The sequence below is a fragment of the Schistocerca cancellata genome, chromosome 11 (genome assembly GCF_023864275.1).
Source record: "Schistocerca cancellata isolate TAMUIC-IGC-003103 chromosome 11, iqSchCanc2.1, whole genome shotgun sequence".
Classification (NCBI taxonomy): domain Eukaryota; kingdom Metazoa; phylum Arthropoda; class Insecta; order Orthoptera; family Acrididae; genus Schistocerca; species Schistocerca cancellata.
The window spans coordinates 145,945,599-145,960,340 of record NC_064636.1 but is presented as its reverse complement, the minus strand read 5'-3'; the positions used below and the strand labels follow the sequence as shown (position 1 = coordinate 145,960,340).

Here is a 14,742-nt window from a genome sequence, read left to right as displayed (position 1 = left end):
ATAGATGGAAAACGTGGTTTTGCAACAGTAGAAGAGTGTTCCAGATAAGTCACGAAACCGTCGTATTTTGTTAAACAATCTTTTTATCTTGTTCTGTATTGTTGTGTATAAATTTTTGTTCTTCACAATGACTTATGAGATTTTCGAGAGTATTGTGCCTAAAGTAGAAAGTAGCAATTTAATAGACTTTGAACATCAGGACAGGTCAAATGAAAGTGAAAGAACCGATAAGTTTGATTTAAAAAGTTTTCTTGTAAATTTCACGAAAGAAATTAAACAAACACTTGACGACAATAAGACTTACTGGGATGAAAAAATTGATAATATTTTGTTGCAAGTCCAAGCAGTCAATACCCAAGTGGGTGATCTTTCGAACAGAGTTGGCAATGCTGAGGAAAAAATTGAATCTGTGGAAGCAAAAATAAATGAAATTGATGCTAAATTGAGCGGTGAAATTAATACTGTAAAAAATGAGTTACTGGCAGATAGGGAAATAAATTTAATTGATTTTACTGAGATTAAAGGGGAAATTAAAAATTTGGATGAGAATACAAAAGTTTTAGTAAAAAATGTAGAACAAAAAACTGACAATCGTTTGGTTACTTTAGAAGAAAAAGTAGAATGCAATGATTTAGAAAACAAAAAATCTGTCAAAGAACTTAGCGAAAAAATTGAAAGTTTTAACATTGAATTTCAAAGCAAAAATTACAATTTCAACACATGTAATCTTGTATCTAATATTCCAGTGAAGCACTTTTCGGTAGATGGACCCTTACATCCCGTTGATTTTATGCTGTATTGTAAGGATTGCTTTTTACCTCACTCACCAGATGAAATAAAAATTAAATTTGTGAAAAAATTCTTGGAAGGGGAAGCTTTGACTTGGGCAAACCAGATTGTAACTATGGGGATGACATTTTCAGAATTTGAATCAAAATTTCTGGAAAATTTTTGGGATGAACTTAAACAAACTAGAATCAAAAGTGAATTTTTGAATGGGCGAAACTATAGAGAATCAGATGGGAGCATGAAACAATTTTGCAAAAGTGAACTTCAAAAACTTATTCATTTAACAAAACCTTTGGATGACTTGATCAAAATTGATACCTTAAAGAGAAGATTGCCATCAGCAATGCAGTTGAGTTTAGTTCATTGTCCTGATAGTAATGTAGAGCAGTTTCTCAATTATATTGAAAAGTTGGATAGGGTAACAACAAGAACACACAGTGGGTTTACTCAGAAAGGTAACGGTCAAAATTGGGGAAATGATAACTTTCAAAAAAGGGAACAAAACAATTATCATGGTGTTAGTCAAAATTCAGGGGGATATAACAATTTTCAGAAGAAGGACCATAATTTTTATCCAAAACAAGAACAACATTTTCGCGTTAATAATCAACAAAATAGAGAACACTTTAGGGATCAAAATCACAGAAATTTTGATAGAGGTCAGTACAATAGAAACTACCAACAATCAGGTAATGTTTGCCATAGGAATGGGATCAGAAATGTTGATCAGAGACATTGGCAGAACCACAATCAGCAGTTAAAACAGGAACAAGTTGTAATTCAGGAAACAAAAAACGAGTAGACGCCCCCTTGAAGGTCCGCAAGGTTGAGGCAGAAGGTGAGCATGATGAAAGGACCAATGGATGTGAGTATCATAAACCCAAACATGACAGTTCCAAACCTAAGCTATCACATGAGGTCATTAGTTGTTACTTATTGAAGAAATTTCAAGAGGAAAATAATATTGATAAAAATAAAATTTTCAGTACACAAGAACATACAGTAGATAAAAGTAATTGTGATCCATTTAATTTAACAGAGTTTTACACTTGGGCAGAAAAGAACAACACTTTGTCAGATGATGTAATTTGTAGTAGTTCAGAGATGTGTGTGAATGAAAGAGAGAATACGTGCTGTGAGAATGAAAATATTGGTGAAAGGGATCTGGTAACTTTAGAAAGGGGAAATTATATTTTGGGGGATAATTTGAATGTGTATGTCCTGAATATGTATAATGATAATGATGTTGATGATAAAGTTGATAATGATAGTAATGGGATTGATGATGATGTTGAGGAAAGGTATTTCATTAGTTTAAATAGGAAGTTGGGTATACACATGGTTGAAAATGGATTAAATAGTGAGAATATTATAGAAATTCCCAGGGATGTTACCAGGATGAATAAAGCTCACAAGCTGGATGTATGTGAAAGTGTGAATTTTGATGTTGTTGGTAAAGAATCTGACTACACAAATAACGATGACACATGTATAACTTCTAGCCTAAGTGAAACTTTTACAGATACTAATGGCACACACACATTTCTTATGAATATATGGCTGAACAGTGAAACTATTTCTTTTGACAAGAACTTTAGAAAGATGCTTATTAATGTATGTGAAACTGTATGTCGTGAGTGGTGGAAAAAGATGAGATATTTTATTTTTGAAAAACTGAAGGATAAGTACTTCAATAGTATACAATGTGATTTGGATGAAAATTCTTGGCTTTTTGAGATAATAGAGAGTACTAATGACAATTTTGTATCTTGTGCAAATTTTATAACTGTGACAAATAATACATGTAATGATATACCATATGATTCTGATAAGTATAGGTTTGGGGAAATTGAAAGTGATTTATTACATGAGGATACAGGTTCTGAGAAAAGTGATCAATTTTGCAGTCCTTATATAAAAGTTCAAATTGGGTCATGGATTGGCAAATGTTTAATTGATACAGGAAGTGAGATCTCGGGAATATCTGAAAGGTTAAGCAAGAAATTGAAAGTGGGGAAAGATTTTGTTGAAATGCCAGTTGTTGGGGTAAAGATAAAAGGTGCTACTGGGAAGAGCAGTAAATTGATAAAAAGCCAGGCTTTAGTGACATTTTTAATTGAAGGCAAGTTGTTCACACATGGATGTTTTACAATTCAGGAATTTAATGAGGATTTTCTTTTGGGTATGAATTGGATAGTAAAAGTAAATACAGCATTTGATTGGGTTGGAAGAAAACTTTTGATAGAAATTAGTGAAAGGGAATACATTCAGACAAATTTTGTGAACACACTTGGTGATCAGAGTAATGGAAATTTTGACAGTATCAATTTACTAAAAGAAAATAGATTGGAGAATATTGAAACTCATAGATTTGATACTGATGAAGTTGAATTTGGAAATTTAGTAAATTTGAAAATTTCAGAAACACAAAGTTTATCTGGGGAGCAAAAACAACAGTTAGAAAATCTGCTGTGGGAATACAGTGATGTTTTCAGTGACATACCTGGTAGGGTAAAGGGTTATCAGGGTGAGCTTCAGGTAAAACCTCATGAACCATTTTTCATAAAACCATATAGTATTGCAATATCAAAAAGACCTGCTGTTGAGAAAGAGCATCTAAAACAAAAGTCCTCCACTGGAATACGCTTGTTAGAACAAAACTGCCTGTACAACCAAGTATGTATATTTGCATGTATAAAGTAATAATTTGAAGTCACATGTTAATTGAAACTGATGAAAAAACACTGTTGTAACAAAAAATGAGAGAAAGATTTATTTTTACTTTTTTACAAAAAAAAAGTCTCCATAGTGAGCATTTCTGAATTTTTCTAATTTTTGGAAGCCAAGTCTTCCCTGTGGGTGAAGGCATGCATGTGAGGACATGCATGCAAAGGTATAAGTTTCAAAACCAATTTTAGATAAAGCCTCATGATATATGAGCAGTTTATTGTTGTTTATACTGATGTTGTGGGGAGCAAAAGTACTCTTCACAAGAATGTGATTTGTAGTAATATGGCAGTAGAGGAAAGTGTACATAAATAATTGCAAAAAAAAAAAAAAAAAAATTAAGATAATATTGATGTATCTTTAACTGTACTAAAAGAAGAAAATCACAAAAAAAACATGAGTTAAAAAAAAATTTTAAAAAGAAAATCATAAGCAAAAAAAAATATACAAAAAACAAAAAAAACCATGACTAATAAAAAAAATGAAAAATAAAAAAAAATCCGAAGTAAAAAAAAATATATAAAAGGCAAATATAGAGAAAAACACATTACACTATATATGTCCAGTATCATTTTTACTGTACAATATGTAAGCATAATGAAATTAACATTAATATTTATAAAAAAAATGAAATTAACATTAATATTTATAAAAAAAAATTAAATCTTATTCTGGAAAAAGAGTTTTGCCTTTCTATTATTTTCAATCTGTATGCTGTATGTTAGAATATTTCTCATGTATGGTTTATACCATGTATATTTGTCATATCAAATAATTTCTTTACTTGAATTTTTGTGTATGAGATTGATGGGGAAGTATCATTGCAACAACAGCCAGTAACAAGTCCACAGATTCAAAGAGTCCAAATTTGGAAAAGGTTGTCAGACTGCATCATTAATGTACTAATTGTGTAATACAGATCCATTACTGAGTGTGGTCGGGATTTTGTTGTATATGTTCATAACAACAAAAGCCCTGGGGAGCAGTTGTAATGGATCTGGGAGATGTAATTTTTTACCGTATTTGTCGATACCGAATTGTAAATGTTTTCTTATATTATTGTCAGGATTTATTATAATTTGTCTTATTATATGTTAATTTACTTCTGTTTTTGAGAGTAAAAACATATTGATTACTATTAGAAAATGTATCGAAGAATAGCAAAGAGACTGATTACAACTGGAAGATTGTGTGTGGTGTAAAACATCTTTGACGTTAGAGTCGTCTTTGACTGTAGTAAGTCGGCAGCTAACTCTTGGTGTGTGTTGACCATGGTGTTGACGGAAGAACAATGTGGAGGTCGCCGTCATAAATAAATTTGAAGTATGTTACTATTATTTTTGTATTAACTAAAAAGAAGAAATTACATTTGAAGAAACTGTATTTGAAACACCAAAATGAGAGAAACACGTTGAACCACATCAATTCTGTAACCAACAAAGATGCATTGTGGAATCATACTTAGACAACTGAAGCCAAGACTATATCGCCGTGTAAGCGTCTAATGAAAAAGGTACTGTCACGAAATATGGCAAATTTTAGTAAATAAAAATAGTGAGCATATTTTCAACTTGTGTCTTTGCCGTATTTCAATTGTGGGCGTCAGCCGGGATAACATTTTGTCGTATTTCAACTGGGGGCTCAGCTGGGATAACATTTTGCCACATTTCAACCAGAAGACTTGCTTATATTAAGTGATTTAAGTTGCTTCATTAACCTGAGGATATCTACTTCTAAGTTGACTCATAGCAGCAGTTCTTGATTCGAATTCAGTAAGTCCTGCCGAGTAAGTGCACTGCGGTCTGCTGAAGAGTAGATCGTGATGTCATCACTGTTGTCATGGGAACAAAAGTTGGAGCTATTATACCATTCAGTGAGAGATGATTTCTTGGATAAAGAACCGTCAGATGAGTGGTAATAGCTGTTTGACTTTGGAGCATGTTTTGCGTATACGAAGGTGAATTAGGTGTGATGTATTGTAACTGATGGTACGCTATATATACATACAAGAAGTAGTGTTGATGTTATTCGTTATGGTTGAAGAAATAGATGAGCACACATTTCCATCTCAAACTACAAAGGAGTAGTAGTCCACCATCAGAAGAATATACGGTTTAATGGAAAAAGAAAATCGAAAGATACTAATTCATCATTTTAAAGATATTTTAACTACGAATTTGACAGCATTACCAGTTCACACCGAATGGCATTACAGCTCAGGGCACTGGCATTCAACAAACCAGCAGTTGTTCATTCAGCTGCAATCAGCTGTCTACGTGTCTCTTCACTCCCTGTGCAGGAGGAGCACTTTCCTCGGAAGGATGGTAAGCTGAGGCAAATGCAGATTCCCCCGTGCTTCCTTCCTTGTACTGTTTCATCCCAATGGTCACTAATTCCCTGGAACAAAAGTCTGCCATTGACGTGAGTGAAATACCATTCTTGACATGAATGCATGTTCTGGGCTTTTTTAGATTTCTAGAATAAATCAAGTTCCCTCCAGTTGCTCCAAAGTTAGGCTCCTGGATCAGGACGACGTCCACCTCCTATCTTCCCAGAAAACTTCTACTCACCATAAAAATGCCCACTTGGGTTGCAGATAGGTACAATGAAGATAAACAGTTACACATGTAACTGTTGGCCAAACCTTCCTCAGCAAAGTAAACATTCACACAGGCAAGCACACCTCACACACTCACGGCCGCCACCAGTGGCAGCTCCGACCGGAATACGATTGTCACACGAATAGCAAGGAAGTGGGGTGGGGGCGAGAGAAGTGAGCAGTCTGGGAGACGCGCAGGGACTAGATAGGTGTAGGTTGTGGGGTAGTTTACCATAGGTTGAGGTCAGCATTATTTCTGGACCAGAGAATGTGTTGTAAGCATAATTCTCATCTGTGCAGTTCAGAAAAGCTGATGGTGGAGGGGAGGATCCCATTGGCCTTTGTTTGAAGCAGCCATTGAAATCAAGCATGTTATGTTCAGCAGCATTTTGTGCCATAGGGGGTCTACTTTGCTTTTGGCCTCGGTTTGGTAGTGGCCACTAATCCTACTAGACAGCTGGTTGGTAGTCACCAATATAAAAAGCTGCGCATTGGTTGCAGGAGAGCTGGTGTAGGACATGGCTGCTTTCACAGGTGGCCCGGCCTCTAATGTGGTAAGATAAGCCTGTGACAAAACTGGAATTGGAAGTACTGGGTAGGTGGATTGGGGTGGTCTTCCACCTGGGTCTTGGATCTAATTCCTGTGGCAAGAGGTTGGGATTGGAAGTGACATAGGACTGGACTGGAATGTTGTGGAGGTTGGGTAGGTTGTGGAACACCACTTTAGGAGGGGTGGGAAGGATCTCGAGTAGGATGTCCCTCATTTCAAAGCTAGACGATAGATAATCGAAGCCCTGACAGAGGATGTGGGGTTTACTTGTTCCAGTCCAGAATGGTATTGGATGACAAAGGTAGCACTCCTTTGTGGGTGGAGAAGATTGGGGGTGCAATGGGAAATGGCACGGGAAATCTGTGGACTAGATACGAGGGATAGTGCGTCTTCGAAGGTGTTGGCGAGACCCTCGGCATACTGGGGAAGGGAGTTCTTGTCACTGCAGATATGCCATCCCCAGCTGACAATGGTATATGGGATGGATTGTTTGGTGTGGAAGGGATTGCAGATGCCAAAATTCAGGACGGTTTGTGGGTTTAACGTAGACAGAGGTGGTCGCTGCTCCACCCCACCCCACTCCATCCCACCTCCTGACACTTGCTTGGCAGTCTCCTAATCCCTGCACACCTTCTCTCCCCAATCTATTGCTACCCCTTCCCCTGCACTGCCCCACTCCAGATTGCTATTCACGTGACAGTTGCATTCTGGTCGGAGCTGTCAAGTGGTGGCAACAGTGTGTGTGTGAGGTGTGCTTGCTTGTGTGAATGTGTGTATGTGTTCTTTGCTGAGCAAGACTTTGGCTGATAGCTACATGTGTAACAGTCTTTTCGTTGTGCCTGTCTGCAACTGAACGGGTCATCTTTCCAGTGAGTAGTAATCAATCCTATTCCTAACATTGTTGTTATTCCAACCTAGGGTTTCCATTTTTCGGAGGTCTTTGGTTTGAAACATTTTAACTTGCTCCGTTTAAGTTAAGAAAGCAATTCTTTGCCTTCCATTTCCTTTTGTTCTCTGAGAAGTTTCCTCATCTGAGCACCAGACCAGGTCAACCTACCCAGATGCGGAAACAATTTCCGTCTGTTCTAACGCCAGTGCTCGGGCGTTTGAGGCCTCGTCGAGTATCCCAGTTTTTGTGTCGTCTCGTGTGTCCTCTGTTTTGTTCCCAGGAGAACTGGGGATATATCAGGTCGACACCGACGAAACCCCACACGCTGGAGCTCTCTGTTCGTGATACGTCTTCCCGTGTGCCACTCACCCCTCAGCACAGCTCGCATCAGATCTCGGGTTAGACCCTAGGGAAGCAGTGAGGTCTGTCCGGCATGGGAGAAACTGCCAGTAGCTGTGCTACAGCCAGCATAACCCTCAGCTTCACGCGAAGACGAGAGCCTCTCCAATGGCACTGTCGGTGCTACAGCTAGGTGGTGTCCTCTGGCGAGGTCATTTCTCGGTGTGATCTTTTTACCGGAACGAAAAATGCTCCTAGTATAGCACAACAAAAGCAACTGTGTCCTGGTCAGAGTTAGGGATGCAGAAGAAAGGAACTAGTTATTCGACTGATGGCAGCTTCAAAGACATTTAAATCAAAACATCATTTTTACTGGCCCATTATAATTATCCGGGCTGTTATGCCGTGGTCGGTTGATGAATTTTGTCTCAATTCCCAACCTTTCGTCTCCGACTGCGGGAGACATCTTCGAGGGGGTCCGTAGGTCGATGGAAGGTCCGACACACCCACTGGCTCGCAGCAGCGAGGCACTGACTCCTGAATTGGTGTCAGCCTCATATCTATTCTTTGGTACACGTAATGACACTTTCTGATGCCAAACCAACATATTGTTCTTTTTGAAATGCTTCTAATTATACCCAGACACTACATGGGGTGTCAAGTTGGTACAGGTAAGCCGTTTTGAGTCACCTGAGGCACTAGACGAGGAGGCTGGAATTGAGGTTGGGAATTGAGACAAAATTCATCAACCGACCACGGCATAACAGCCCGGATAATTATAATGGACATGATATTTCCGGCCGTGAAAGTCTACATTTTAGTATCATTTTTACTTGTTAGTATTAATACCCGTGTCGTTCAATATAATGAATTGTGTCAAGTAAAGTGACACAATATGTGATGTCTTGTTGTATAATGTGTTGTGTCGTATAGTGTGACATACGCAGTCATGTAGTGCAACGAAGCATTTGTCAGCATTTCTCTAACGTCTAGGATGCATGCATCCCCACTTTGGGATTCTTGCTGTGACAGATGCACTACCCACCCTCAGATCGTTACTGTTGTAGATGCATCCCACTCTAGAGGCACATAAAGTTGTCTTTTTGTTCTTGCACACCTCACAATACATGTAATGGGGAGTGTATCTGAAAGAGCTTACTGCACTGGGGTAGTAGGGTAAACTTGTAAAAAAGTGCGAATATGTGAGATGTTTTGATGTAAATGTCTTTGAAGCTGCCAAATAAGTCAAAAGTCAGGATATATTTGCCTTATTTTGTGCTTTGATCTGAACACGTTTTCATTCTGGTTCCCGACTTGTACTCTACTGTAACTTTGACATTAGACTGCCATAACATGGCAACCAGTGTAGATTTTTGTTGACTCGGGCTACGAGATCTGGTTTAGGTTTTTTTATAGACTTTTTAACTACGTTGCTTATATTGTAGCAACAGATCAAGTTTTCACAAATCGACAGGATGACCATTAATTACACGTATTTGTCTACCTTATAAAATTTGGACCACCCCGCACACATTTAAAAGGTGGAAATGGTGCAATTAAAAGAATTCACAAAAAATGTGTTCTTTTCACATAAAATACAAATGAAGCTAAATTTTTGAATTTTAAATTTTATTGTAAGGATGCAATTTTATTTATTTAATTCCCTTTAATCCGTTTCAGCGCATTCATTTCACATAACAGCGAGTTTTAAGTGTTACATTTTGCTCGACTTTAAATCATTGTACCTCGACAAGAGATAGAGATTATCACATTAAAAAAATTCGTTTTGGCTTTATCCCGTTATTTACCTTTGTGCAAAGTTTGTACTGATTTGTGCAAGGTCAAAGCAGAGAAGTGGTGCACTTCAGAAACTTACCAGAAAAATGTATTTTTTTGCGTGTAAAATCCAAACAAAGAAACTTTTTAAAACAGTTAAAACTTTTCTTAGTCCTGAAGCATCAGCCTCTATCCAGTCTGGGGTTATTTAAGGATGACTGTTTTTGCTTATAAAATCTGAATGAGGGTGACTGTTTTTGTACATTAAATCTGAACAGTGCACATACAAATGGTGCCTGTAACTGAGCATTAATGTCAGCCTAATTAAAATCTTTTGTGAAAGGAACCAATTGATTTGCACAATTTGCATGGGCACCAGCTCTAGTCCGTCATTCAAAACTTGCTTAATATATTGTAACATAGCTACAGTAAAATAGATGTTCGACTGGCTATACAGATGGCCTCTGGTCCAGCCTAAACAGAACTCCACATTCCTAGCTCAAACAGGAACCGAGCACCAGGCCCCTCTCCAAAACGCGATTCTGTGCGTGGGCCTTTCAGACATATTTGTTACAGCGTTTCTGTGCTATAATGACTGTAAATATGTATTTGTTACCCTGTGTGCTTTTTGAGACTGAATTGTATTTCTGCACCAGTAATGTTTTGAGATAGTACTGGCAAATTGTCTGAAAATCCGAGGCAGTTTACTGAAAAGGGCCTGTTTGCTCCAATTATTATAATATTTCATTTATTACCTGACAAAGGTTATTTTTCCCCACACACCTTATAATGCAGTAGATAGTTGATCTGCTTGCTGCAGTTTCCAGTCTTCTCGAAATACAGTTATCGCTATTCTCGATTGTTGCAGGAATTGATGCGGATGTCGATGCAGAGGACATCTTGGGCCACGACGATGAAGATGATGATGTAGATTCAGGTGTAAGTGCTTCTATCTGTACCAGTATTTATGTTAATTGGGCAGGACATCAGTTTCTTGCATCATAGAGGAATTCGTGAGGGCTGTCAGTGGAACAGAAGGTCAGTATTAATATCCCGTGATTATCACTTTGAATAGATTAGTGACCATCATAGTTTTGTGTCTACTGGTGTGTCACGTCCCATCTCCTTATATACGGTAGTTATCGGCAACGGGGGTTTAAATCTCTCAGTGAATGCTCCGAAGCAGTTTAACAGGTGTCTTAGCCAGTCACTGAGGGAGCTGCAACTCACGCACGCCAGCCACCGCTGCAGAATGACACCTCTGTTGCCTTATTGCTTCAGAGGCTGCCTACTGAGCTGCACTGATGGCAATACTCTTATCTCATTGACACTCTTTTTCAGAAATATTTTTGATGTTTTGGAGCGAGTCTGTGTTTTGAATAGCCATCGTAGTTATTTTGCTGCCCAAGTTGTAAAACTTACCTATTACTTTTAGTATCCTATTTCCTAATCTGATTCCCTAGGGATCACCTGATTTAATTCTACTACTTCATGCTTGTTTTACTTTAGGTGTTGTTGATTTTATAACCTCTTTTGAAGACACTATCCATTCTGTTCAACTACTCCTCCATGTACTTTGCTGTCTCCGTACGAATTAAAATGTTTTGGGCAAACCTCGATACAGCTTTTATTCCTCCCTGAACATTAATTCTCTTTCAAAAATTTCTCCTTGCTTTCATTACTACCTTTTCAGTAAACAGTGTTATTAAAATTGGGGATAGGCTACATATCCGTCTTACATCCCAACTACTGTTTCCCCTTTTCATGTCCTTCAACTCCTTATAACTGCTGTCTGTTTTCTGTACAAGCTGTAAATAATCTTTCACTCCCTGTATTTTATCCCTATTACCTTCAGAATTACAAACAGTGTATTGCCATCAGCACTGTCCAAAGGTTTCTCCAAATTACAAATGCTTTAAACAGGTTAGCCTTTCTTGACTCTACCTTCTAAGGTAAGTCGGTCAGTATGGCCTCACATGTTCGTCCATTTATCTGGAATTCAAACTGATGTTTGAAAAGATCATCTTATACCAGGTATTCCATTTTTCTGAAAATAATTTATGTCAATGTTTTGTAACCATTAATTATTAAAGTGATAATTCAGTGGCATCCACTTCTGTCAGCACCTGCCTTCCTGGGAATTGGAATTATTACATTCTTGTTGAAGTCTGATGGTAATTCCGCTGTCGCCCATGTCTTCCAGATGGAATACTTTTATCATGTCGGGCTCTCTCAAGGCTATCAATAACTCTTGAGTGAATGTCATTGACTTGAGAGCCTTCTTCTTCCCCCCCCCCCCCCCCCCCCCCCCCCCCCCTACTTAGCACTTTGTCTTGGTCAAATTCTTCTTTGAGTATTTTATGTCATTTTACAGCTTTATAATATTGTTTTCAAGTTTATATTCATTGACAAAAAAAATTAAAACATCTAGAAAGCTTCTGTACTTTGAACTCTTTGTCAGCAGCGCTCCAAACTTCCCCTCTTACAAGTAGTACTGACCATCCATTCTTCCTTTCCTTTTTTTTCAGCTTCTAAATATGCAATGTGGGACATAGGCCTCTTCTGAAGAGTTCCGTGTCAAGCTTTGCTGTTGCGGTGTAGATCTAGTTTTCCATTTTTTTCCCAGTCGTCATCGGATTTCATCTCCCCATCTCGTCACAGGGCACCTTATTTCTGGCCACGTGTTCTGTCCAATGCACCTTTAGTCTCACTATCCACTCGCCAATGTGATAGATCCCCACTCTTATCCCTACGTATTTGACCCCACTCCAGGCATTGCTCTCTGTTGCTCTTTGACAGACCCATAGCCAATTTGTGCTACTTATACATCTACATCTACATCTACACTCTACAAACCACTGTGAGGTGCGTGACAGAGGGTACGCCACATTTCACCACTTAGGATTTCTTCCTGTTCCATTCACGTATGGAACGCGGAAAGAATGGCTGTTTGAATGCATCTGCACATGCAGTAATTATTCTAATCTTGTCTTCACGATCCCTGTGTGAGCGATACATAGGGGGTTGTAGTATATACCTAGAGTAGTCATTTCGAGCTGTTTCTTGAAACTTTGTCAGTAGACTTTCTTGGAACAGTTTACGTCTGTCTTCAAGAGTCTGCCATTTCTGTTCCGTCAGTCCTTCTGTGACACTCTCCAGTGATTTAAACGAACATTCGTGCTGCTCTTTTCTGTATACATTCAGTGTCCCCTGTTAGTCCTGTGTGGTACGGGTCCCACACGCTTGAGCAGTATTCTAGGATTTTCGCACGAGTGATTTGTAAGCAATCTCTTTAGTAGACTGATTGCACTTCCCCCTTATTCTACTAATAAACTGAAGTCTACCAACTGCTTTACCCGTAACTGAACATATGTGATCATTAAATTTCATATCCCTACAAAGTTTTACACCCAGGTGTTTGTATGAGTAGGCCAATTCCAACAGTGACTCATTGAAATTATGGTCATAGCATTCTACATTTTTTCGTTTTGTGAAGTGCAAAATTTCACTTTTCTGTACATTTAGAGCAAGTTGCCAGTCTCTGCGCTATGCTGAAATTGCATAAAGATCTGACTGAATATTTATGCAGCGTCTTGCAGACAGTACTTCATTGTAGATAACTGTATCATCTGCAAAAAACCTGATTTTACTATTAATATTGTCTGCAAGCTCATTAATATAAAACATGAACAGTAAGGGCCACAACACTCTTCTCTGGGGCACACCCGAAGTTCCTTCTACACCTGACGACGTGTCTCCATCCGAGACAACGTGCTGTGCCCTCCCTACCAAAACGTCCTCAGTCCAGTCACAAATTTCACTTTATACCCCATGTGATGGTACTTTTGGAAATAAGCATTGGTGCGGTACTGAGTCAAATGTTCTTTTCGGAAATCGAGAAACCTGGTTGCCTCGATCCAAAGACTTCAGTATGTCACGAGAGAAAAGTGCGAGTCAGGTTTCACACGATCGATGTTTTCGAAATCCGTACTGATTGGTATTGAGGAGGTCATTCTGTTCAATATACCTCATTATGTTTGAGCTCAGAATATGTTCTAAGACAACAAATTGATGTCAAGTTTATTGGACGGAAGTTTTGTAGAACACATTCTTATAGACAGGTGTCACTTGTGCCTTTGTCCAAGCACAGGCCACAGTTTCTTGTTCGAGTGATCTACGATGGATTACAGTCAGAAAATGGGCCAACTCAGCCGCAAATTCAATATAGAATCTGAATGGATTCTATTGGGGCCTGGAGTTTTGTTCAGTTTTAATGATTTCAGATGTGTCTCAAGACCACTGACACTGATACTTTTTTCATTCATCTTTTCAGTAGTACGAGTATTACATTCGGGCAGGTCTCCTGGGTTTTCCTTTGTAAAGAAACATTTGAAAACAGTGCTAAGCATTTCAGCTTTTGCTTTGCTACACTCAATTTCAGTTCCCGTCTCATTCACTGGGGAATGGGCACTAACTTTGGTGCCACCGACACCACAGAATTTCTTTAGATTTTGTGACATATCATTTGACAATATTCTGCTATGGTAGTCATTGAAGGTATCACACATTGCTCTCTTGACAGCCAAACGCGTTTCATTCAGTGTGTCTCTATTTGTAGCCCTAAGCTTGTTTTACACCTGTTATGCAGTACTTTCTATTTCTTTAGAAGTTTCTTTACATTGACTGTATCGTACTTTCTATTTCTTTAGAAGTTTCTTTACATTGACTGTATCCCATGGAGATTCCCTCCCATTATGAGTATCTATCCAGTGGTTGGTGAACTATTCTTTAAACTTGAGCCAGAGTTCCTCTGCATGCTCCTACCCTGTGCTGAAAGTTTCAAGTTGCTCACTGAGAATAGATACTACTGATTTTTTTATGTAGTTTACTAAAAATATATATCTTTCCACTTGTTTTAGTTGTCCTTCGTACCTTAGTAATCGTTGTTGCCACATACGAATTTCGATGTGGACATCCTCAAAGAGGTCAGGTCTGTTTGTTGCCATTAGATCCAATACATTTCCATCATGAGTCGGGTTCCAAACTATCTGGTAGATTTCAGAGTAAAGCATT

General features: G+C 38.4%; 1 protein-coding gene across 3 annotated transcripts in view; it reads left to right on the top strand.

The window, feature by feature from the left end:
- LOC126108665 (uncharacterized) overlaps window positions 1-14,742 on the top strand; it is a 93,029-nt gene that overhangs the window by 31,578 nt on the left and 46,709 nt on the right. For all 3 annotated transcript variants that reach the window (XM_049913975.1, XM_049913974.1, XM_049913976.1), the window contains exon 3: window positions 10,538-10,608. In XM_049913975.1, coding sequence (XP_049769932.1) covers window positions 10,538-10,608 — 71 coding nt within the window. The remainder of the gene's footprint in view (window positions 1-10,537; window positions 10,609-14,742) is intronic.